Source organism: Python bivittatus, unplaced genomic scaffold, assembly GCF_059951505.1.
Source record: "Python bivittatus isolate LINGU-HERP-01145 unplaced genomic scaffold, Pbiv_v1 ctg000080_np1212, whole genome shotgun sequence".
Classification (NCBI taxonomy): domain Eukaryota; kingdom Metazoa; phylum Chordata; class Lepidosauria; order Squamata; family Pythonidae; genus Python; species Python bivittatus.
Genome location: NW_028277035.1, coordinates 11,105,005 through 11,130,148, shown reverse-complemented (window position 1 = coordinate 11,130,148; position 25,144 = coordinate 11,105,005). Strand labels below are relative to the sequence as shown.

At 42.7% G+C, this 25,144-nt stretch overlaps 1 protein-coding gene across 1 annotated transcript in view; it reads right to left on the bottom strand.

Annotated features, from left to right (window-relative positions):
• SHISA6 (shisa family member 6) overlaps nt 1–25,144 on the bottom strand; it is a 326,449-nt gene that overhangs the window by 11,054 nt on the left and 290,251 nt on the right. The window contains exon 5 of the mRNA XM_088134747.1: nt 7,896–7,958. Coding sequence (XP_087990873.1) covers nt 7,896–7,958 — 63 coding nt within the window. The remainder of the gene's footprint in view (nt 1–7,895; nt 7,959–25,144) is intronic.

The following is a 25,144-nucleotide window of genomic DNA, read 5'->3' as shown; positions in this document are numbered from 1 at the left end:
GTGCTCAGAACTGCCCAGGAAATACAGATGATTGCATCAGACTTTGGCCCTACTCAGGCAGCAATGGATGAGGTGAAGCAAAGGAGGGGAAACAACATGACAATGCACAAGGTGGGGACATTATACTGCACGTAGGAGAATAGTAGAAAGGAACAGAGGGAAGCTGGTAGGCCTGCCTTGAGAAAAATCGTTCATGCTGGTTCTCTGGAATGTGTGGCTTACAGCAGTGTTTTTCGAACTTGGCAACTTGAAGATGGGTGGACTTCAACTCCCAGAATTCCCCAGCCAGCATGCTGGGGAGTTGAAATCCGCACATCTTAAAATTGCCAAGTTTAAAAAACAGTGGCTTAGAGCCTTAGGTAATAGGATAGGATACACCTATTGGTAACTGGTTACACCTCATCTAACCCCTGACCAATGGCCATGCTAGCTGCAGCTGATCTGAATCACTCCTTTCCTTAGTCTCCATCCACTTTTTAATGTTGTCTGAACATGAGAAGGAAAAATGTGCCTATGTTATTGATCCATTTTCAATTACCTATCATCATATCATCATGTCATTTTCTTTTATAACCATCTGTAGAGTTATGTGATATATTTTATATTTCTTCCAGTTCTGCTGGTTTTATAAGAATTTCTAAGCATCTTTAAATGTAATGGTAACAAATTGCTGGAGGGGATGCCACAAAATGAGGAATCTTTTTTTTTTTTTTAACCCTCAAGGAAGTTAAACTGACAAATTTCCACTGCTGTTAAACAATTTTTCTTCTAGGATTGTAATATATATAGGATGAGAATATAAGTTTGAATGCTCTTCTGTCTGGGGGTAATGGGCGGGATTCAATCCTTCCCTATAGAAATGTATATTATTGGAGAAAAAAACATTCCCCTAACATTCTAGCATTTGAGTATCTGCAGTTTTGGATATAAGAAGTTCTGAAAATGGAGAATCACCATCATCCACTGTGTTCTGAATATATTTCAACTAAAATCTCTTTCTCTTTCTCTCCCCCCCCCGCCCCCGTTCCAGTACACAGGAGATGACATGCCTGTGGGCCTGTGTGGCCCACAGCCTAATTTATGCAATCTGTTTTCTTTTAATTATATGTATTTTCTTTCTGTGCACATCTCACTGAGTACTAATCAAAGAGCTGATTAATCAACTTCATTAAGCACAGGCCAACTTCTACATACTGTATAAATTCCATAGGCTATACAAAAGGAAGGAAAAAGAAAAAGAACCAAAACTGAGATTGAATGAGCAGCGTGGCTGGGGAGAATCCTTCTACAACTGATCACTTCAGACTTTTGGCAACCCTAATCAGTGCTGCAGAGTTGGGAAATAGAGGGAGAAAGGGGGGAGTCCATAAAGTGTAGCAGAAGAAACACCAGGTCAGTTATATTAAGATTGCTGTATCAGTAAATAAGGAGATTCCCTGTGTTGAGCAAAGTCCTTTGTGATTTCATGGACACATCCATGTAGTTTTCTTGGCAACAGTATTAAAGCGGTTTGCCACCGCTGCCTCCTGGGATTTTTTTATAGCTCTAAGAAATGTTGACACTTAAAATGTAAAATGGGACAAAAAGGGTTGTCTGCACTGTACTAGGCACACTGAGAGTGCTGCTGTCATTGGATCACTCTCTGTTTCAGTGCTCAATTAAAGGGACTGCTTAGGATTGTGTGGTTTGTGCTAATTACTACCATATTAGAAGAGGACTCAATTGCAGTGGGGATGGGTGTGTCGCTAGAAGACCCGAAGGCCGGGTTGAGAACAGATCTCCCTGGAGAAGGTCCATCGGTGTAGTCTCTAAGAATCAACACTGACTTGATGGCACATGATCAAAAATCAATATCTATCTTATTATCATCATGGTGGTTAGAATAAGCACTCACAGAAAAATAACAAACAGATATTGCAAGGTTTTTAAAATAATAACAACAACAACACAGGTTCTGTTAACTGCTCTAGGAGCTCCATCATACCTGATATTCTATGGAGACAGCAATGTGGCAATCCATTATATTACTATTATATAGCTTCCACTGAAATTGTGAAGGAGTCTGTGTCTGGGTAGGAATTTCTAAATTATGTTCTCTTTCCATGTGGCATTTTAAAATATCAAAGTGACCTGCAAAACACGTTTATGTTCAAGAATCTTAACATAAATCATGAAGCAGTAAGAGGTTATTTCTTACTACTATTTGGGGATATAACAAATCTTTCTGAAATATATGTGGCCTGTTTCTTTTAAAGCAGTGAGATTTCTTCCTGCCATAGGGGTTAAATGTGTACACAATTACCTGCAAGTAAATCCCCTTAAACTCAGTAGCATTAATTTCTAGGTAGACCTGAACAGGAGTAGCCATGAATCAGGAACTCCTTGTTTTTCTGTACATGCATAATCTGCATCCAGAATGATTTCATGTTATTCGTGCAATAAAACATTAAAGCACGTTACACTTTTCATAGATGCTGACAGACTAGCTTTAGGGTCTCCAGTGTGATGCTTGTGGACGCCAATATGCACCCAGGCATTTCTTCTGATTCCTTTCAGTCTTTCTTTCTTTGAATTTATGTATGAATGAATGAGACTAGAATGTTTCAGATCAAATGGTTCCTTCTAATATGATACTGGATATTAAATGATTAGTATTATTTCTAATAATACTATGGGCTCACACATGCACACTTTTTTTAAAATACAAGATTAAAAATGAATGAGTCACTAAGTTTCACTAAGCAAAAATTTAGAAGTGCTAGCTGGGCTTATTTTATAAACTGATCAATCAAGGCAGACATAAATGAAGCATAATACAAACTTCTCATAGATGGTACATATACTGGTACTATCCAATATTAGATAATATATGTAGCTCAGGGTTGAACTGTTGGGTTCTTGCTGTCCTCTGGGCTTGATTGTTTTCCTGCAGATGTTTCTTTACCCGATTAGGTAAAATCATCAGCGTGTGGGAGAGTGAAGTTTGCTGGCTGTTTCTGTCTAGGAGCTTGCCTTCCCAGTCTTGGTTGGGTATGATGTCTTCCTTGATGGTTTCTTAATTGGTTATTGTTTCTTTTCTCATTGTGTATCTGGTCTGCTTCCTACTTACCTGGGTGTTGGCTGCTAGGGAGGAGGTGCTCTGGGCTGTTTCCTTCCCTCCTTGGCTTTTAGTTATGTCTGTCTTATTGTGGTTAAATATGTCTATGCGTTGAGAGATTAAGGAATGCTCATCATTTTGACTGCCAGTTGATGTTCACACTTGGTTAGTGTGGATAAAATTTACAAGAGAAAAAGAAAATCACAATAAACTACCCTTTGCTTTTTAGGTATTTCTAAGTTACCCTTCACTACTGAAATCTTTCCTAGGCTACTTACAGTACAATAAACACACACACACACTCTAGTACACTAAATTATTAATCTATAAATTAGAATTGGCAAACAGCTGATAATATATTGCATCTGAAAACATAATTCAATTTACTGAACTTGAAAATATGCCCCCAGTGCTAAAACTTATTTTTGAGGAGGGGCTTGCACTAGGGATTTATGGAGGAAGCATCTAAAGACTCTATTTTTTTTTTTTTTTGGAAAAAATGAATCATGAATCAAAAGATGCCTTGTGGTATCTGCTCTGTCAATTGAGCTACAGCCCTGCTTTGAGGAAAACTTTTGCCTTAGTGAAAATGGAAGTATCATCTTAAAAAAGGCATTCCTCCTCTTCTCTGTTATAGGAACAGTTATTAAGATAGGAAATCTGATATGGCATATATGGACATAATTTACCATCAAGGACCTTTTTTTTTTTTTTTTTTTGCTCCTGAAGTAATTTTTATCCTCATGCAAATTGGCAGCTTAATTGCTTCATCAATAGGTTAACTGACTACAGTACACCAAACACAATTGATTCTTTCTATTTTTTAAAAATCAGCCAGAATCACAATGCACAGCAATTAAATTTGGAGCATTGAGGGATTCAAGAAAATTATGTTGCCTATTTGAGTTATTCATCTTTGTGCCTCTTCTAGCATAAGAGGCAACAACTGAACCAATAACACTAGAGCTGTGGAGATATCAGTGATTTTTAAAAAGAGCAATAGGAATTTTCTGATGAATTATTTTTGAATTTCCAGATGGTCTCTGCCATCTTTGCCTCTTTGACCATGCAGTGTGTGCAGCTGACAACTGTGAGCTACACTGAGCAATGTCAAAAAGATTTTCTGGAAATGAAACCATATTGGGCTGTGAATGTTCTTACTGCTGGTAGACAAATTGTTCTAGGCAGTGCAGATCTTGCTACCGAGTTCCAGAGACAATGCATATTCCATGTTCAGACAGTGAGACCTATACAATATTTATTTATTTAGTTCAACTTTTATAGACTGCCAGCTCAGAGGGTTTGGAGGTGGTTTTCAAATTATGCCGTGAAAGCAATGATGAAAAACAATTAAAATCCATCAAGTAAAAAAGTGCATTTTCTAGTCCTTCTTCAAGATTGATAATGTTACTGATCACATCAACCACTCAATTGTCTTGCTTTCCTAAACTGTGAATACGTGACTAAAATCACAGAACAACCCTTGCTATAGATAAGGTGCAGCTGCTCTAAGTCATGTGCTCCACAGCACCTCTTCCCCTTTGAAGCTAAAGCATTTCACAGGCCCAGTCCTTATTCCTGTTAGGTTAGCTCAGTATTTCTCAACCTTGGCAACTTTAAGACGTGTGGACTTCAACTCCCAGAATTCCCCAGCCAGCATGCACACATCTTAAAACTGTCAAGGTTGAGAAACACTGGAGCTGCTTCAAGGCAAGGCTCTTTTCTCAGTCTGCACACAGTCTAGCTGAGGATGCAGACTCTCTTGAATTCTTCTATAGGAACCTTTCTCTTTCTGCTGTGGTGCTGAGGGTATAGTCGGTATTAATATCTCTCAGCCTCTCTTTTTACTCTTGAATGTTCCCAGATGGTCTCTCTCTTCCCCAGATGCTCCTTCTTTCAGTTAGTAGCATACTCAGTGTTGGCTTCAAGCCTGGGATAGCCTTGAGGAGATGTGCAAGATCAGAAGAGGCTGTCAGGACTGATGTACTAAGTGAAAGAGTGAAGTAGCAGGGAGCAAGGTAGAAGAACAGCAGGACCAGGAATAAACCCAATTTTGGTCTCTGTAGAGTCATCTGTTAAGCAGAGTGAAACATACCAACTAAAACTTATATTGATTCTATCATAGAAAATGTATGGGAGGAGCACCTTCTCTTTTCTGGGCCTGGCCATCTCAGACCCATGCCAATGCTCTTCTTTAGCTCTTTTATTTCTAGTTTGTTCAGGTTTTTGGTTCTCTTTGGTGTTTTGCCAGCTGTTGCCTACTGCTCTGGCATCTGCTTGCCATGGCCATTCCAAATCCTGGCTCCCTTATGCTGCCCTCAGTAAAACATAGATATATGCTGATTCAAACTCAAGAGATTTATAGATAACATTATGGTCCTCAAATAGATCACTGTCAATCTATGAGAAAGTAGACCATAAATCAGAGAGAGAAAGAAATTAAAAAGTCATGAGCAGAATGTGTATTTACTGGTTTGGGTTTATCATCGTATTCTCAGACCCTAATGAAATTGAAACTACTTTTGACTGATGAGGAAAAAAAATGGTCTGATTTGCATTGCATTGTAAACTGGGTTGTTCTCCAAACAACAGATGGAAACACAATTATCCTTAGACATTTGCATTTCTCTGAATTTTCTGATAGAATTTTCTGACCAAAATATATAACAAAATTTATATATTAAGAAAATTTTAGAGAAAATTATACACACTCAAAGGCCGGGTGCGATCCTGAGATAGTGACACAGTTAAGGTCATCCTGAAATTGGTTCTCGTTCCATTTCAGCCCTTGATGTTGGAATGCAGATAACAGTATTTTGACAGTGGATATGTAAATTGGCAGAATGGGACATGCGGGAGATAATTATATTCATATCAGGAGATGACATACAGTGATATTAAGCGCTTGGCAGCATTATGTAGGTGAGCATCCAATTCAAAATAACCAACCCATGAAGTTTAAAGCACTTGAATGTTACATTTTGAGGCAAATTTTCACATTTGGAATACGAAAAGGAAACTAAGAACATTTCACATGTTGTTTGTGCTCTGCTTCTAAGTAATATATTTCAAAACAATGCATGAGACTGGGAAAAGAACCCTTGAATTTCAAACTAAGTTGAATCTCAGAAAGTATAAACTGGGTTCACTTCCTGGGTCATTATGTAGTTCAGACCAGTTTGAGCAGCAAGTCAGTTCTTCTCTCTCTGGGTTGTGAGCTGCAAAACTGAACTTTGATTTGCTTGTATTACTCCTCACTTTTGCGGCACAATAGCTGTAAAAAGAGTCTGCTTATTACCTTTCTTTCGCTGCACTCTGGTTATAAAAACTAAAGGTGATGTTGTGAATCTAACTTTTTTTAAAGTCAGGTATGAAAAGTTAGCCTTTCACTTCTCCAATTTACTTCACCTACAGCACAAATGTTTGGCTTTGCTGCTAGACCTATTTCTTATTTTGGTGACGCTGACACATTGACAAAAAGGACAACAATTGGGGTTGCTGCATTATGAAAATGACCTAGTTGGCTGAAGACTTCTTTTTTAAAAAATAAGCCAATGTAGTATAGTCTTATAGTACTATACGTATTAAAACATTGCACAGTTTCAAGTACAATGATTCATGAGGTTTGCTGTAGTTACCAAACTAAACACCAGCCTATGGAATACATACATATATATGGATCTATATACCTATTCATGCAGGTATGTACCTTCATTGCACATGGCGGGGGGGGGGGATGTAGAGACTTGCTAAATGATAACATCCAGCAGTCCCAGTTATCCTGCTCAATGGTGAGGGTGGGATGCTAAAACCTGATTTCAGCAACATCGGTGTGTGTGTGTGTGTGTGTGTGTGTGTGTGTGTGTAGAATCAAGCTGATTTGTCTACAGTTACCTGGCTTTTCTTGTCATCCTTTTTAAATACTGGAACAACATTTGGCCTTCTCTGATCTTCTTGCACTGTGTTCATCTTTCATGATTCCTCAAAGGTCACAGAAAAGGGCTTTGAGATAACATCTGCAAGTTCCTGCAAAACTCTTAGCTGTAATCAGTCTGGTCCTGGAGAATTACTCATTCATGTAGCTAGGTGCTCCCTAACCATCTCTTTATTTACCTTGGGTTGCCATTCCTTTCTTTTGTCAATTGGTTAGCTTAGGTTTATTACAAGTTGGGTATTTCTTATGTAAGAAATCAGCCCCCTGAGCTGTCATATTTATCACTTGAAAGTGGAGAACTAATTCTGGAGTTCAAGCCCATCTATGTAAGTATCATAAAAAGAAAACATTTCTAAATTTCAGACATGCCTCTGAAAATGTATTAGAGATTATATGAGAAGAATTCATTAAGGAAAAAGATGAACCTGGCTAGTCTGAGGTTTTGCATACCTTCAGACTCAGTATCCCTAGCAGCTATCTTGGAGAATGAACTTGCTATGATTGCATTTGGTAAATAATGAGATGCAGTGATGATTAAACTCTATCCTATCTAAGCAAGTCACTGCATCTGTCTCTATAAACTAAGGCAGACAGTGGTGGCAGCTGAGAAGCAGGAAAGGCATATGATTCTAGATATAGCCCTGTTTGCTGGATATGAGTGAATAGGTCATATTTATTTTCCCATTGTTAACAATGTGAATTATTGTGCAATACCATCAATAGAATAAATATTTCTTTTACAAGAATCGCTTCATAAAATATTCTATTGACATTGGCTTAGCAATACACCAGCAAAGGATAACTGGCAGAAAGAGAAAAGTTACAGCAGTGGTAACTTTGATAATCTCTCGCTTATTGTCTTACCATGTGACGGTGTCTGGTTTGCAGTACTTAATAGCAGGTGGTTATAATTTTGCTCTTGGTCATCTGAAATTCAATAAAAAGAAAATGCCTTTTTAGGAGAAGCTTATGGAGGCTCAACAGAGCTGCAGGTAATAATTATATCTCACATTATTCATGGGAAATTTCTGCATGATTAAGGAGAAGAAAATACTTAACAAAAGAGAAGTGTCTTTCATGTTGGCCTCTCAAAATATCAGTTGCTAGAGAAACATATTAAAAAATCAGAACACCTGTTGTGCTGAGGCTACAAATTGGATATTCAGCAAAGGAAGAAACATGTTTAGAGGCAACTGTGACACAAATTTTGGCAGCAAGCTTGTAAGCTAGAGTGTTTTGAGGTTTTCTAACTCAGATTCCAGGCATGAAGAAGCCTATTCATGGGTTCCCATGTGCAGCATGCATTGTGCACATCTGGAGGAAGAAACAGGGTTGTGCTTTTCAGGCTGTCTGCCCAGTAAGTGCCATCACTGAGGATAGATCTCCAAAGAGGGAATCCCTAGATGGGAGCATAAATAAGCCCAGATGTGTTTCTCTTTAGATGTTTGTGTTCAATACGTGGATATTAGGTCAAGGCCTGCAGCTTCAGTAGGTTAGAAAGATGGTTGAGCTACCTGATTGTTTTTCAGGATAAAGTTCCAGTGATAGTAGACTGTGGATCCAGTCTTTTCTCCAAGGTGCTACTTAATTTTGTTTCTGTCATAGGCTCAGACACAGCCAGTACACTAAATGCAATGATGCTAATTCCTTGCCACTCTCACTTTTGAAAATCCAGCAGCCATGGAACACAACACAATCCTTTCAAGAATAAATTGAATCCCATTCTCTAACAGACTTTCTAGTGACCAACACTAAATTCCTCCTACTGGGATTCAGTCTCACCTTTATCTGCACACTGTTAAGTCTAGATAGTGTTCAAGAGTACTGGCTGCTTCTTTAGACTCAGGCAACAAAGGACAGTAGAGGTGAACGTGGTTTGCATATCAATAGTGCATCTTATTAAGGTGTCAGATCACCTCTCCCAGCCATTTCATGTATATATTAAAAACAGAGAGGAAGGATAGACTCTTTTGATCAGTGGCAATGGTGCTGAACAACAGTTCCCCAGCATTACTTTCTGAACCTGATCTGAAGGACTGAAACACATACCAGTGTAGTAGATGAGGGCCTCCAGAATACCTGCAGGAAAAACTAGGTATCTTGCCCTTGGAACAACCACAAATGGATGGGAGAAAAACAGCTATGTAAACCAAACAATTTCATCATTTTAATAAAACTACTTCCTATTCAATTGGTACCCAGAGATCTATCATCTCTGACACCACAGATAATAGTCATTGTGAAGAGTAGCCATTGATAGCCATTATTCTTCATGAATCTGAGGAATCATCTCACATAAAGCTGTCCAGGTTAGTGCCCCTCATTACATCTTGCAATAGCAAATGACACAACTTAGATTGTGTGAAGATCTGTTACCTGTTCTGTTATCTCCCACCACTGGATTAAGCAAGAATAAAATGGGGGCAACTGGCATATTTTTTCATCCTTTTATGAACTCTATCAAAGTCCTTTCTTAGTTGCCTTTCCCTCTAAATCAAATATCTCCCAATGTTTTCGTGTATTTGTTTAAACATTTATAAACCATTGCCTACCTGTCTCAAGGCAGTTTACAAAACACAGCAATTTGTCTTCATAGGTGAAATGTTTCTACTTTTTACTCATATTGATGTGTATTTGCCCCTTTATTGCTCATTGCCCCAGGTCAGAATGAGCAGTTTTGCATTTAACAACCCTAAATTATTTGGCAACATCAGCAGTTCTAGCCATGGGTGATGAAGTGGCCCTGGATATTCACAAAACAATCAGGACTGAACTAATATTACAAGGGGTCTGTGTGTTGATTTTCCCATGTAATTTCCTTCTTCCAAAAATCAAATTTGGATCTGGGCTATGGATTTTGGGGGAGAGGAGAATTCTTACACTCTCTATCATACACTGCAGCTTTTTTCTCCAAAGTTGTTTTTAGAAAAAGAAAAGTTGATCTCCTATGAGCCATTTGTTTGACTCTAAATTCCAATCCTGTTTAGCTTAATACTGCTTTGGGAAACTAGTTTCTATTAAGCTAATTGGTAGGTAGTTGGGCTATGCAGCACTTCAGATTCAAAGGGCACATCCAAGCAGCTGCTTTAACACGCTTTCCTCCAGTCCCCAAGGTGGCACAAAGTATATCAGCATAAATTTGTTCTGTCTACATACAGTAGGTGGTCTGTATGCTGCCTCATTAATGAGCCAGTCAGTTGTACTGTTCTAACACTTTACCATGGGGAAAGTTAATGTGCAGCAATTGGTGGATTTTCCTGCTGGTGGGAAAAACATCCACCCACTACTCCCCCTAATTTGTGTCTGTGGAAGCTGGGGGGGGGGGATGAGTTTTGACAGGTGACTGGTACAGTAGGTTTATCTACCTGTTAATACCTGGTCTGCAGAGTGAGTGGAGGCTTACTGTTTCTGCTTTAGTGGGAAGTCCCTACCCACCCTGCGGATCACCTGCAGCTACTTAACTATGGCAGCATGGTGATGGAATTATGTTTATGTAAATCTTAGGAAGGGATAAAGAATGGGAATTTCTGTCAAGGTTATCTGGGAAAAGGTGGGCTTTAGACAAGAGGTCATCATCATCATTACAGTTTATTGTGATAAACCGGTACAAGGACTGAGCAAATAATGCAGACCCAGACATCCTCCGTCATCCTCCCTCTGTGGATTAGATGTTGGGAAAGAGGAGGTCTCGGTAAAGCAAAAAAGGCTTTCTCCTCCTGCTTTATCAGAAACCCCTTATCCATTGCCCTTATCCCCAGCATGGCTGGATGGGGAATTCTGGGAGTTGAAGTCCACACATCTGAAAATTGCCAACGTTGAGAAACACTGGCATAGATAGTTGCACCAATGATCCATGGGGTGACTAGGAGCTGACAGGAGGATGCTTTTGCTGTTGACAGCCCGTGCAGTGTGTCCCCCTGAGCAGCCTGACTCTCAACTGGGGCTACATGTCACCCCATTTCTTTTTTGGGCATTGTGCAGGCTGTCTGTACCCTTGCAGTGTGCAACCTGTCAAAAGTGGCCCATAGGAGCAATCTCCCACTGTGTCATCGGTTCAGTCACCAACCAAGCGCCACACTGCATACCAAAAGTAAGAGTTGTATCAAGAGAAGAAAGCATTACTTCAATATCACTCCAGGAAAAAACAAGTTAGCTGGCCTCAGTTATAGGCTGGGGATGAGAGAAGGTTGTGGCATGAGAACATGACCTTAAACAACAGTTAGTGAAACATTCACAAGCTGAAGACTGGGGGACAACTGGCAAACAGATGCTTTGGAAAGAACAAAGGTGTGACTGTAGCTCTCGTCTGCACTCCTTAAAGCAGCTCCTCTTTTCTCAAACTCACACCATGAAGTACAACAGACAAGTTGTACCTAAGCATGGGTATTCATTTGGGCTGAATCACTGCTACTGATTGTACTATCTGATTTCAAAATCTCATGGTCTATTTTAATGCATCAATTGCTTGGCCCTAAACTGAGTAATGCCCAAGTGGCATTCAATGTGGGTAAGCCAGATACCTTAGCTCATTTCACATGTTCTCTTGGAGACGGAAGTTGACTAAATATATATATGCTGAAGGCTAGGTTACCAACAAAAGGTAAATAAGATATAGTTGACAATATTCAGCACAAACAAGTCAGGATAAGCTAATATCCACCCAGGTGCTCTATTTTTTCCCATTACATTGCCTCTAGTACTTGTTATGCAAGACATAGATTCAAATTATCTTATAATCAAATGCTTCTCGTTGGCTTTAGTGTCAATTAGATCTGAAGTACGTATATTGTTTTGGTCTGCAGCAGTTCACTTTCTCAAGTTGTGAGTGAAAGGAAGATGTGTGAAAAACAAAAAAACACTTGAAATAGAGATTAAGTGAGATCATGTGTATAACAAAACAAGGATAGGATGAGGTATGAATGATTTGTCCTTTCATTTCTGATGAAACAGGACAGTGGGGCTGACATCCACTGTGATGACCTTCTGTAAAAGGTCTGCATCACACACTGCCCATCCTTTTGCAGTACAATAAAAAGAGTTGCTTGAATTACACATGCATTTGGCTTGAAGAGATTAATTGGCTCGCAGAATAGTTGTATTTAACTTTCATCCATGGTAAGTAGAAGATGCAGCTGAATCAAAAAATGTTGTCTATGGTTGTCCACATCAGAATTGCACACTTTAGAACTGTGTAATCAATTGATGATGAGCCTGTGAATAAAGTTGTGATGTTCTGGCAAGGAGGGGATGGGAAGGCACAGACCTACAGTATGTTTCTTTGATAAAAGGCCAGTTTTGATTATTTGAACATCACCTTGTATTTCTTAGACATCAAGATGTATTGGAATAGCTTGTATTGATGTAGCTGTACATTTTGCATGTGGCAGGTAGAGGCAGGAATGCTGTAGAAAATTAGAATGACTTTCAGATTAATGAAAGGGAAAAATATGCTCTACTTTCAACTGAAGTCTGGAATCTGCAGACCAAAAAACATTACAACTGATTATTGGGTTCAAGAAAGAGATCTCGGGGTAATAGTTGATGTTTGAATGAAAACAGCATAGCATTAAGGAGTAGTCTCAGAGCTACCGTTTTTACATTTTATGAAAATCATCATCCCTAACTCATGGACCATGTAATTTTCTCTATCTAATTCTATCTGTCATAAAACTAAGCCATGGCCACTACCTAAAGTTCCAGGGATAGCAGATCTTCAAGGTTAAGTACCAAGCTTCCTTCAGGGGAACACAACAACAAGGATGGCTACAGTACAGATCAAGGGCATTGCAAAATCAGGAGTATTATTTTTTATTATTTTCCTAAGATGTCCCACATGACATTTTACAGGAATCATTAGAACAATAAAACCAACATTTTAATTGGTACAGGAATGGAAACAGAGCTTAAGGAAATGGTAACCCTTCTGGAATCTGCCTATAATCTTATAGATATTAAATCCATCTTATGTTATTGTCCTTTGCAATCTTGTGGTATAAATTAGCTTTAATATAGTAACTATAGAATTTAATACTCTTGTAGATGATTCTGTGGTGGCCATAATAGTTTTTTTAATAGCTTGACTTTGGCCAGTTCTTGCCATAATATAGATTCTCCATAGGGTTCTATGATACGATTTGATGAAGCTGACTATAAATTGTCCATTATAGCAGTCCACCATACCACTGTACCCAAATCATGTCTTTAGTCTACTTTTGGAGTGAGAAGAAAATTCACAGAAAGCTTTGTGTGTGTGTTTGTGTGTGTGTGTGTGTGGGGAATTATTCTGAAATATGTTCTTTGTCTCACCTCCTTTTTTTAAAAAATGCAATTTTATGGATTTCTTCTGAATATCTACCACCATTTTTGGAAACTGGTCCTCCTATACTTGAACAATACTAAGTCTCAATGGAGGTGAATATGTGTAGCTCAGGGTTGAACTGTGGAGTCCTTGGGGTTCTCTGAGCTTGGTTCTTTTCTTGCAAGCGTTTCATTACCCGGCTAGGTAACATCTTCAGTGCTAAAATGGGATGAGGTTTGCTCTCTATTTATCTGCTGTGGCCTGCTTTGCCAGCGCTGGTGGGGGTGTGGGTTCTGTTTTGCTCTTCTGGTAGTTCATTGATTACCATATGTTGACTGCTTGATTGTGTGCCTGGTGGTGACCGTTGCTTATCTGGGTGATGATTGCTGGAGATGATTGCTGGTGATTGAATGCTGGTGAGGCGATCTTCTGGTCTTTTGTCTCTTTTGAATAGTATATAGATGCTGTTTATCTCTATGTGTCTGTTAATTGCTGCCTTGTCTGAATACCAGGCTTCCAAGAATTGTCTTGCATATTTGGATTTGGCTTGGTCTAAAATGCTGACAGTTTCCCAGTTAAAACTGTGGTTGAGTCTGTCCACGTGTTGTGCAATTAAGGAATTTTCATCATGTCTTCTGACTGCTAGTTGGTGCTCATGGATGCGTTCTGCTAGTCTTCTGCCTGTTTGTCCTACGTAGTGTTTGTTACAGTCCTTACACTGTATGTTGTAGATGACTCCTGTTTTTTCTTCTTGGGCAACTGGGTCTTTTGGTTTACTTAGGATGTTTTGGAGTGATTTTGTTGGTTTGTGTGCTACAGAGATGCCATATGGTTGTAATAATCTGTTGGTGGTTTCTGAGATGTTTCTGATGTATGGCAGTGTGATCCTTTTCATGGCTTGTGTGGGTTGTGTTGTAGTAGGTTGAGTGGTCAGGGAAACTGTCAGTATTTTAGACCAAGCCAAATCCAAACATGCAAGAGAATTCTTGGAAGCCTGGTATTCAGACAAGGCAGCAATTAACAGACACATAGAGATAAACAGCATCTACATACTATTCAAAAGAGACAAAAGACAAGAAGATCCCCTCACCAGCATTCAATCACCAGCAATCATCTCCAGCAATCATCACCCAGATAAGCAAAGGTCACCACCAGGCACACAATCAAGCAGTCAACATATGCTAATCAATGAACTACCAGAAGAGCAAAACAAAACCCCCACCAGCACTGGTAAAGCAGGCCACAGCAGATAAACAGAGAGCAAACCTCATCCCATTTTAGCACTGAAGATGTTACCCAGCCGGGTAATGAAACATTTGCAAGAAAAGAACCAAGCTCAGAGAGCCCCAAGGACCCCACAATATGAAGTCTGGAGCAGAGGTGCCCAGATGGGGCGGGGGGGGGTCAAGTGACAAGCAGTGTTGCATCATCATGATGCAGGCTGTATCCTTTTGAAATGTGCACTGTGATATACAAGAGGGGCGGAGCTTTCATCCTTCCGATGCAACCCGGCAGAAGCCTCTGACCTGGTGCATTGCAGAAAATGCAGAATTATGGCCAGGCGACTGCAGGGATACCACTCCACCTGCCCCACTGGCAGCCCTGCCGTTGCCACTGCGACTGGCGAACTGAGAAGCTGTTGGAGAATGTCTCCGGAGAAATTTGGTGAAATTTCTCTGCGCACAAGTAGGATGAAGAATTTGGAATCTTTGGCAGCTCGGTTTGCAGACACGGCCTGGCTGAAAGCATTCAATAGCTAATCTTGGTGAAGCTATGTAAGTCCTGAGTCTTGGTGGTTAACCTCCATGAAAAAAAAGATAGGATATAAATAACTGTGCCCTACCTTACACACTTAATTGCTGCAACAGCTCCTAACAACTTTACATACATGTTAGAACAGTTTAGACAAACTGTTATCTCTTTTAAAGAGATAATTTCTAATAGGATAAACAAAATGAATATCCCGTTGTTATGTTATGAGGAAAAGAAGATTTATTTTATTTACACACTCCAAGGCTATCACAGCTCACCTCTTTTTAATCTATTGGAATTTTCCCTTTTAAAAGGTATACCTAAACAAAACTTCCCACGACACCCACACAGCATACTCTGTTGCCTTGCCGACCCACTAGAGCGCTTCCGTGGGCTAGTTCCAAGAGTGCCGATAGCAATAAAAATGGTGGCAGATCCTCCTGCATCTTCTCAGATTTAATTATATAATTTTGCTAATGGAAGCATGCTGCTTGGAGCCAGCCAGAGAAAACAAAAGGTAATGTACAGATTCTGAGCAGATCCCATAGTTGTCTTCGGAGAAACTCTGTTAATAAACAGGTAATAAACAATTAAGGTAATAAAAGATTAATAAAGCTTTTCATTTTCCAAAGGTAACATTAATTTCAGGATGTGGCTGCAGAAGATACCAAATAGCAATATCAAAGGTGGCGGGGGGGATAATCTCAATCATTTGAGGCTGCTTACAACTCCATCCAGAGTGCCAGAATAGCCACAGAACAACGATTCCCAATGCTTCCAAGCTAAACCTTTCAGAAGCTGAGCAGATGGGATCATAATGTTGCTTTCCAAAAGTTTTATATCTATATAATCAAAGATGTTTTCCTTAGCATGCACACAGAACTCACATAAACATACACACACATATTCATGCACTTTCATATGTGGATACACAAATAGTTTGCATAAGATAGTGACTTATATTTTTGCTCTTTTCTCACATTCAGATATTGCTGAGCAGCAATGGGTCCTTCCTTCCCTCCCCCCCTCCCCATCAGGGGCATTGTTCATTGCTCATTAGTACACTGAATACACTCAAGTTTACTTAATGAAGCAGGTGTCCTATTACACAACCTGCCTTTGAAACTCTCTATAGCCCTATGGTTTAATGAGTCCTACTTAGAGTCACTCTCCTTTTTCTCTCTTCTTCAAGCATGTGCTCATGCTCTTCTCGCTGGGTTTGATCAACTGTTCACAAGTGACTGTGACTGGGTAACTTGAAGAAGCTTAATTTTGCAAATTTTGAAAAAAGGATTTTATGAAGGGATAACCTGCACCCAACACTCAGTGGGACCCCTTTTCCTATTTTTCCTTAGTCACTAATTAAAAGAGCATCTAGATTCTTTAAGAGAGTCATGACCACCAAGTTCCACAGGTTCCAAAGCTTTAATGAAATAGAGCATTTTTTGCCCTCATTCTGACTCATAGACTCATTTCTCCAACTGCTCACTTCACTCTTGCAACCAAAGTTGGCCAAATGTCTGCTTCAAGAGCAGGGGGTCCTCTATCTTGGTAGAGAAGCATCACTGGAATCTTTTGCTTCAGATCTTTTAGAGTCTTGCCAGTTTCTGCCTTGCACAAAGCTGATTTACACACTGTTCCTTTAAATGTTTTCCTCTCCAGTCAGCATCCTCATTCTTCTGGCATCTTTTTTTCTAAATCCAGGAGTTTGTTTTCCTTTTCCCAGGTGTATGGTTTGCTAACTACCCGATGAAATGTGTGAATGTGCCTTTCTCAATTCCCCATAATGACATCTTAAGCTCTATTTCACTGATGCTGGCTCTAACTCTTTTGTAGCCTTCTTTTAAATGTTGTCACAATCCAAGCCCCAAGTTTGCTATATAGCAGCCTGCTACTTTTTCAACACACTGCATTACACTAGAAACTTTCCCCAAAGAGGAAGAGGTGAGGAAAACCACCCAAGCTGAAAGAAGGGTACAGAATGGACAAGTAGGCAATGCCTCTCCCTGAACAGGAAGGGGCCAAACAAAAATAATATCAAGATTTCATGACTGGTGTGTTCATGTTGCTGTCGTACCTGTGGCCCTGAGCTCAGGAAGAGGTGGTTAAAAGCTGGTGCTAAGTTTCATAGGCCCTTGGCATGGTTGGTGGTGAGTTATCCCACGCTGCCCCTCAATTCCTGCACTGATTCAGAACCCGCTACCCTCAATGTCTTACTTTAACTTCTTCTGCAGCAAACTTCAATAGCCACCATACAGTTACAAAAAGAACATGGAGCTGGGAAATGTCAAAAGGACAAAGGGAAATGGGACACTTCCTAATCCAGCCTCCATAAGTTCTTTAAACCTACAATGATTCATCATCTTCCAACCCATTTGTCTGTCCACTGTCATCTTTGCCAAGAAGATCTTATGTGGTTTTCATGTCTGCAAAAATAACCTGCTTGGAGGTCTTGAGACCCGCTGAAATCCTATTTATTGTGGCAAAAGAGACAGGTGTGCAGCATTCCTAAGGATTTTGCAGCTTGCAACATGAGGCCTTTAATTAAGCAGTGAAGATCAGAGTGTTTTGAAGATCTAAAGATGCCTGGCAACCTTTCATCTCCACTCTAGATAGAAGAAGATCTTTTCAAATGCTGTTGTATTGATCTGAACTTTGAAAGCGGCCCTTCTTCCCGCAGGTTGAGACTGACAGTTCCAATTTGCAACATAAATCACTCACCAAGACTCCCAATTCCAGGTTGTGGACTCCTGGTAATTGATGAAGAAAACATTAAATAGTCCCCAATGACTCCTCATTTTACTTTTCATTGAAGGGTAATACTCCCTTGAAAACCTGCCTCTCATTGCACCAGGCTACTTCCTAGCGCTCCCTTTGAGACTCTCAATGTGTGTTCCATTTTTGGGAAAGCATTTTTTTTTTCTCAGTGAGTTTGTATGTGCTGAAAAGCTAAACTAGAAAGAAATGGATTAATCTTGATCCATAACAGAAAAAACAGCAAGTGTCAGTTTCTGCAGAGAAGGGGTTGTGTATTTTGTGCTTTGTCTTCACTAATAAAACCAACAAAATGAAAATCTGGGATATTTGCAGTTGTCAAATATGCCACAGATGAATGATGTGCATGAAAGCCAGATTTATTTTCAGTTGGTTTTATGGTGGATTTAGAAAGGAAATTAATTGATAGAGAGAGAGAGAGAAAAAAGAAATACTGTAATATTAATAGAAGCCAGACCCAATGTCGTTTTTACTCACACAGGTGCTGGTGTGTTAAAAGCCAGCACCAATGGCAAATCAATTTTATTCAGGATGACGAAGAAAACATGAGAGGATGCCCTCAAAAAGACCTTGAAGATCATTTTCCATGTCACTTATCATAGCAAGAAATAGTTTGGGCTATTTTTGTGAAAACTCTTCCAACTGTAAAACTAATGACCCCACGTGGGTATGCTATACACCAAGCGGAAGGGAGGGAGCTGTGGTACCCAGTGTGTACTGGACCCAAAAGTCTGTACGTGAGGATATCAGTCTTTTTGAGCTGGTGGGCACATTTAGAGGGTTGGGATAGTTTCACGGGCACTTATCACAACACAGTTGTCATGGAGTGTGGCCGTTTACTAAATAGCTAATGGAACAATCCATTTTATAGAATAGCACATTAGTACATTAATATATATATATATATATATATATATATATATATATATAATATTAATGTACTAATTAATTATATATATATTAATGTACTAATTAAGGAACAGTATAAAAGCAACATCAAAGTCTTATCATTTAATCATAACTCTACCTCTTTAAACTCATACTCCTTTTTTAAAATTTAAAATCACTTTCCCAAACATTTTGTCTTTCTCATCCCACACTCCTGCTGTGTAAGATTTACTTACAATATTTATTCAACTGAGGACTTTTCCCTTTCCTTTCCTTTCCTTTCCTTTCCTTTCCTTTCCTTTCCTTTCCTTTCCTTTCCACCTTATACAAACTCACTCACTACTTTCTTCCTCCTTTTGTTGTTCTTACTGCTCCAATTGCTTTCTGCATTGCTTCTTAGCTCCAGTCTCTTCTAGTCTATGGCTAGACTGCTACAATGCTCTCTATGCCTTTGGAAATGATCCAGAGGCTAGAGTCCTGAAAGGGTCAACCCCACCAAGTAAGAATAACACCTATTCTGAAGTTGCTGCATTGGTGGCTAATGGCTTCCAGACTCAGCCCTTTTTTTGATACAGCACCAACATATATCAGGCAGCACCTTAACTTGACAAAATTGAATCTGCCCATCCTGCTTGGCCATCTAGAGATAGCCTGTTGTGGGTCTCCTTGTTGTGAAGTTTGTGGTGGCCCCCATTTTATAGAGTGCTTTCCTCCAAGAAGTATGAACGGTCCTATTTACAGGTATTCCAAAAACAGTTCAAAAACACCAGCAGTGTTTGGCCCATGGGTTAATTGAACGGCACTTTTTGATGCCTTAGGGGTTGTTTGTTTGTTGTTGGTTTATATTATCCACCACTGAGGAAGCCTGCTGAATCATGAAGAGTTCTGCCTGACTGTGTGGTCAATTTACATTCATGAGATCATAGGAATAAGAAGAAACCAAGTTGTCAGTTTGGGGGGGGGGAGGGGATGTATTAGACTTTCCGACTGTGAGAAGGCAGGGAGAAGTGAGGGCCTCAAACGAACCATGTTTGCTAGGGGAGAGCGCTGTGCACCATGGGGCAGCCTTGGGGGGGACGGCAGGAGGGAGGATGGGCAGAAGGCACACTCGCACCAGAGTGAAGAGGGACGGCAGGAGGGAGGAAAGACTGCAGGCAAAAGGCACGTTCGCACCAGAGTGAAGAGAAACGGCAGGGGGCGGCTGTCGGGTCAAGTGGGGATTGGAATGTGTATTGCGCTGATTGAGTGGAATGTCTGCGGTTTTGCGGTTAATTAGCGGCGCTCCGGGGCGGTAAAAAAGGTGAGATTGTGAGCCAAGCCCTCGTAGGAGGGGGAGGACAGATAGGGGGTATAAAAACCTGTCAGACCTTGCTTCGGGGTTCCTCCATTGCTGCGGGAGGGACCTACCTTTGCAAACGTGCCCAATAAAAACTTCTGTCTACTGGACAACCGAACCCGCGTCTGTCGTTTTCTGACAAAATTGGCGAGCCAGGCAGGAGTCCTCGACGTGGACCGGACTGTGGGGAACCGGTGAGTAATCGGCCGTAACACCCCGTTGAGGTGTCTCCCGTTTTCCCCGGAGTCGGGTCCGGGACGGGACTCCAATCGCCAGTCAGACAGAAGTAAAGAGGAAGTCGGCCGACGAGGGGACCTCCGGGAGGTCTGGTGAGTATAGCCTACCCATAATCTCGGGGAGATTAGCGTGGTTACGAGGCGTTGGACGCCGCAAGGGGACAGAAGAGTCCGGGACCTTCTGTAAGGTGGGAAACGTAGTCAGGAAGGATGGGTAAGGCGCAGAGTAAGAGTGTAAGGCCAGGGGCCAGTGGGAAAAACGCAGTAGGGGGAATCCCCACGGATTCTCCATTAGGACAATGGTTGTGTCCATTCACCAGGGGTCTGGAAAAACCGACCATGATAACTTTGTGCACTAAAGAATGGCCAAAATATCCACTAGTGGACCCCGAATTCCCCTACCATTGGGATACTCTTGGAATCCCCAGTAATTACTGGGTGACCCAACTAAAAAACTACATTGTGGAACATAAAATGTTAACACAGGAACCCTATGTGGAAGTCTGGTTCCATGTTCATTGGGAGGGGCCTTGACCCAAGTTAGCCAAAATTTTTGTCCAAAAAGAACAGGAGGATGAGGAGGACCTCTGGCTCACTGGACCCCAATGGGGGCCGCCACCTCCTCCTCCTCCTCCTCTTCCTACCGCTCCCCCTCCGGCGCCCCCACCCTATCCCGGGCTGCGGAAAGAGCTGGACCAGCTGAACCAAGACATCCAGAACTTGCCCTTTATTCTAAGGTCGGCCAGTGCCTTCCCCGTCCTGGAGGTCCCGAACGGAACGAACGCACAGGGGGTGGCCGTCACCAGTTACGTAACGGTTCTCATCAAACCCAGTGAGTTGAGGGAATTAAAAAAGACCCTCCCTCGTATGCAAGAGAACGCCCATACCGCCGCCGAACAATTGGAACTTTTTCTCGGTCTGATGGAATACTCCTGGGGGAACTGAATTACATTTTAGCCCACCTCTATACGCCAGAAGAGAGGGGCCAGATTCGGCGAGCTGCGCTCGGGGCTTGGGAGCGAAGGAATGCAAATGTCCCAAATGCCCCGGCCGCGAATACTAAATTCCCTCTGGCAGACCCAAATTGGGATCCCAATAATGCTGAACATCGGGAGAACATGAGAGGAGTTTCCCCCTGTACGACTAGGGGGGTCATGGTTCCCCAACCGGGACCCACGGGGAACCCTTGGTAAACATCACGGTGGGTCCCACCGGCGAAGAACAGCAGTTCCTCGTGGACACCGGAGCCTCTCAAACATCGCTGTGCCAACCGATCCCAGGGATTGCGAAATCCCGGGGCGCGTCGGTATCGGTGATGGGGGTGGGAGGCTCTCCGGTCAAGGCAGACGTACTGGAGGGAGTGAGACTGGAGTGGAATGGGAAGGAGGTAACTGCAGATGTGTTACTGATCCCACAGGCAGGAGTGAACCTGCTGGAAAGGGATCTAATGGGTAGTCTAGGAATAGAGTTGTGGAATGTGGAACAGGCAGAAAGGATGTGTTTGTTGCGGGAGGCGGACGTGGAGGTTGTGAACCCTGAGGTATGGGCAGGGGAGGGGGGGCGGGTCGGTTTCACATAGCCCCAATTAGCATCCCCTTGAAACCAGGGGTGACGGGTTTGCGGCAAGCCCAATACCCGCTGTCCCGGGATGGGAGGCGTGGGCTGAAGCAACAACTGAGATGGACGGTGCTGCCCCAGGGGTACACCGAGAGCCCCCTCTTGTTTGGACAGGCATTGGAAGAGAAACTCCAGGGGTTCCGGGCCCCTGGGGGTTCTCGGGTGCTGCAGTATGTGGATGATTTGTTGGTGTCTGGAGAGAAGGAAGTAAAGGTGAGAGAAGACTCAGTGGCTTTATTGAACTGGTTGGCTGAGGAAGGATTGAAGGTGTCAAAAGGGAAGGTCCAATCTGTGGAAAGGGAGGTCAAGTATTTAGGACATGTACTCCGGAAGGGCGAGAAGTTGATTGATCCTTCTCGGATACAGGGGATAATGCAGTTGAAGCCCCCTCATACTAAACAGAGGTGCGGCGGTTTCTGGGTCTAGTAGGATATTGCCGGCTATGGATAGATGAGTACATGAGCAAGGCTCAGTTTCTGTATGAGAAGTTGAAAGGATCATCTGACAGGGTAGAATGGACAGACGGGGACACAGAGAAGTGGGGAGAATTACGAAGGAGCCTGGTGACGGCCCCGGCTCTGGCTCTACCGAACTTGGCCCCCCCTTTCACCTATAAGTTACAGCCCATGGGGGAACTGCCATTGGAGTGCTGACTCAGAGACGGGCTGGGAAATATCAACCAGTGGCCTTCCTGAGCAAAGCCCTAGAACCAGTGGTGAGGGGATGGCCGACTTGTGTGCAGGCAGTGGCTGCCGCTGTTGTGTTAGTGACAGAAGGGAAAAAACTCACTTTTGGGAGCCCCGTGATTGTCCATTCACCCCATCAGATCTTAAGTGTGCTTAGTCAGCAGGCGGCTGCTTGGATGACAGAAGGGAGGATGTTGAAATATGAGACAGTTCTCCGGATAAGTCCTGATGTGGTGGTAGGAACAGACAGGAATTTGAACCCAGCGGAGTTTCTTGTGGGGGAGCGGAAAGAATGGGAGCCGGCGGAGCACGAGTGCTCCACCCTGTTGCAGCTGCAAACAAAGACCCGGGAGGACCCGCAGGAGGTCCCGCTGGAGGAGGGTGAGGTCTGGTTTGTGGATGGGTCTAGCCGAGTAGAGCAGGGACAAAGGAAGTCAGGATATGCGATAGTGACGGCGGAGGGAGAGACAATAGAGAAGGGGGCACTACCAGCGGACTGGTCGGCTCAGCTGTGTGAAGTGCACGCTTTGAAACGGGCACTAGAGTTGGGAAAGGGAGTGTCCCTCACCGTCTACACAGACTCGCGATACGCCTGGGGAGTAGTGCACACTTTCGGGAAAATTTGGCTGGAACGGGGTTTACTCACAGCTGCTGGAAAGGGAAGGTTGCAGGGAGGAAGCAGGTCATTGGGTTACAATTGAGGGGACCCCAGTAGTGAGCCGTGCTGACATGAGGGGGATGGTGGAGAAACTGCACGAAGGGTCTCACGGGGGGTGCAGGCTTTGGTAGACACTGTAAAGCCGTGGTACTGGAGCCTGGGGGTTCGATGGGAACTCCACACCCCTTGGCATCCTGACTCCAGTGGGAAAGTGGAAAGGGCCAACGGGGTGTTGAAGCAACATCTCACCAAACTGGGATTGGAAACAGGGCTATCTTGGACAAAGACACTTCCGGTTGCCCTGCTTCGAATGCGGACAGCCCCTCGCAAGGATGTGGGGGTCTCCCCGTTCGAGTTGATGATGGGAAGACCTTTCCTGGCTCCAATGGGAGAGCCTATCCCCGAGCTAAAGGATGCCTTCCTAAGAAAGTATCTCTTGGTACTGTCACAATCTCTCTTGTCTCTAAGAAAACAGGGACTCCTCGCTCAATGGCCCCCTTGCTGAAAGACCAACACCCCCACAAGCCAGAGGATTGGGTCCTGATAAAGACGTGGAAGGATGAGAAGCTGAAACCGTCTTGGGAGGGACCATACCAAGTTCTCCTGACAACTGAATCAGCGGTTCGGACCCGACAGGGGGGTTGGACCCACTACCATCGGGTTAAGCGAGCTCCCGACCCCCGACCGTGGACTGCCCAACCGGGAGAGGGACTCAAAGTAAAACTTAAAAGGAACTGAACTAAGGCAGGGGAGGAGATGACCAACATAAAGGCGTAGAATTGGCACAGACAGCTTTGATCACTGGGGATGATCCCCGTGTGGGGGATGTTCTATCATTTTGGGTCTTCTCCCATACCAAGACCCTGGACTAATCAAAGGCAAATGGCTCTAAATCTCTTGGGGATAACCAATGCAACTCAATGTGTATATTTCAACAATACCCAGAACCGGACCCCCCATTGCCCTCAAAAGGTCCTGCTTTCACTTGTGGAGGGGTCTATAATATCCCTTACACCTCAACCCCTCTATACCTACCTAAAGGTTTCTTTTTGTTATGTGGACATGAAGCTTACACCTATGTTCCAGCCTATAGTTCAGGGGGCCCTTGTGCCATAGGGTGCCTGACCTCTCTATATGCCCTGCCTCCAATGCAAGCGCACCCATCAAAAGAAAAAAGAAAAAGGGAGCTGCCATCTGATTGTGAGAGTGATGTGACACTCTTGTCCGAAACAGAAGCCATGGCTCTGGCCCTCTCCTTAGTAGGGGTTCCTGCACTAAGCGGAAGAGCTTACCTGGACCTAAGGAAGGTGGCCTGCCTCCTGGCTAAAAGTGTCAACCTTACATCCTCTCTCATTGCAGCCCTCACTGAAGAAGTCACTGAGATCAGGAGGGCGGTCATTCAAAATTGGATAGCTATAGACTATCTCCTATTAAGGGCAGGACAAGGCTGTGAATCTTTTCAAGGTCTTTGTTGCTTTAACCTAACCAACAATGAGAATTATATTGAAGCAAAACTAGCCAAGTTGAAGACCTTAGCCTCTCGCATATCCGAGGATCCAGAGGGATGGAATTGGTCGTGGCTCACTAGTTGGTTACCTAACTTTGCTTGGTTAAAACAACTTTCTGTGCTAGCTATTGGCTTCATTGCCTTACTGGTCCTAGTATGTTGCTTAATGCAATGCCTCCCTGCTTGTGGGAATTGTCCCAGTGTGTGAAGCCCCGGGTCCGGGACGAGGGAGCAATCCTGTTAGCCAGGTTTGAGGCCCAACAGAGGCGTGAAAAGAAAAAGGGGGGATTGTGAGAAGGCAGGGAGAAGTGAGGGCCTCAAACGAACCATGTTTGCTAGGGGAGAGCGCTGTGCACCATG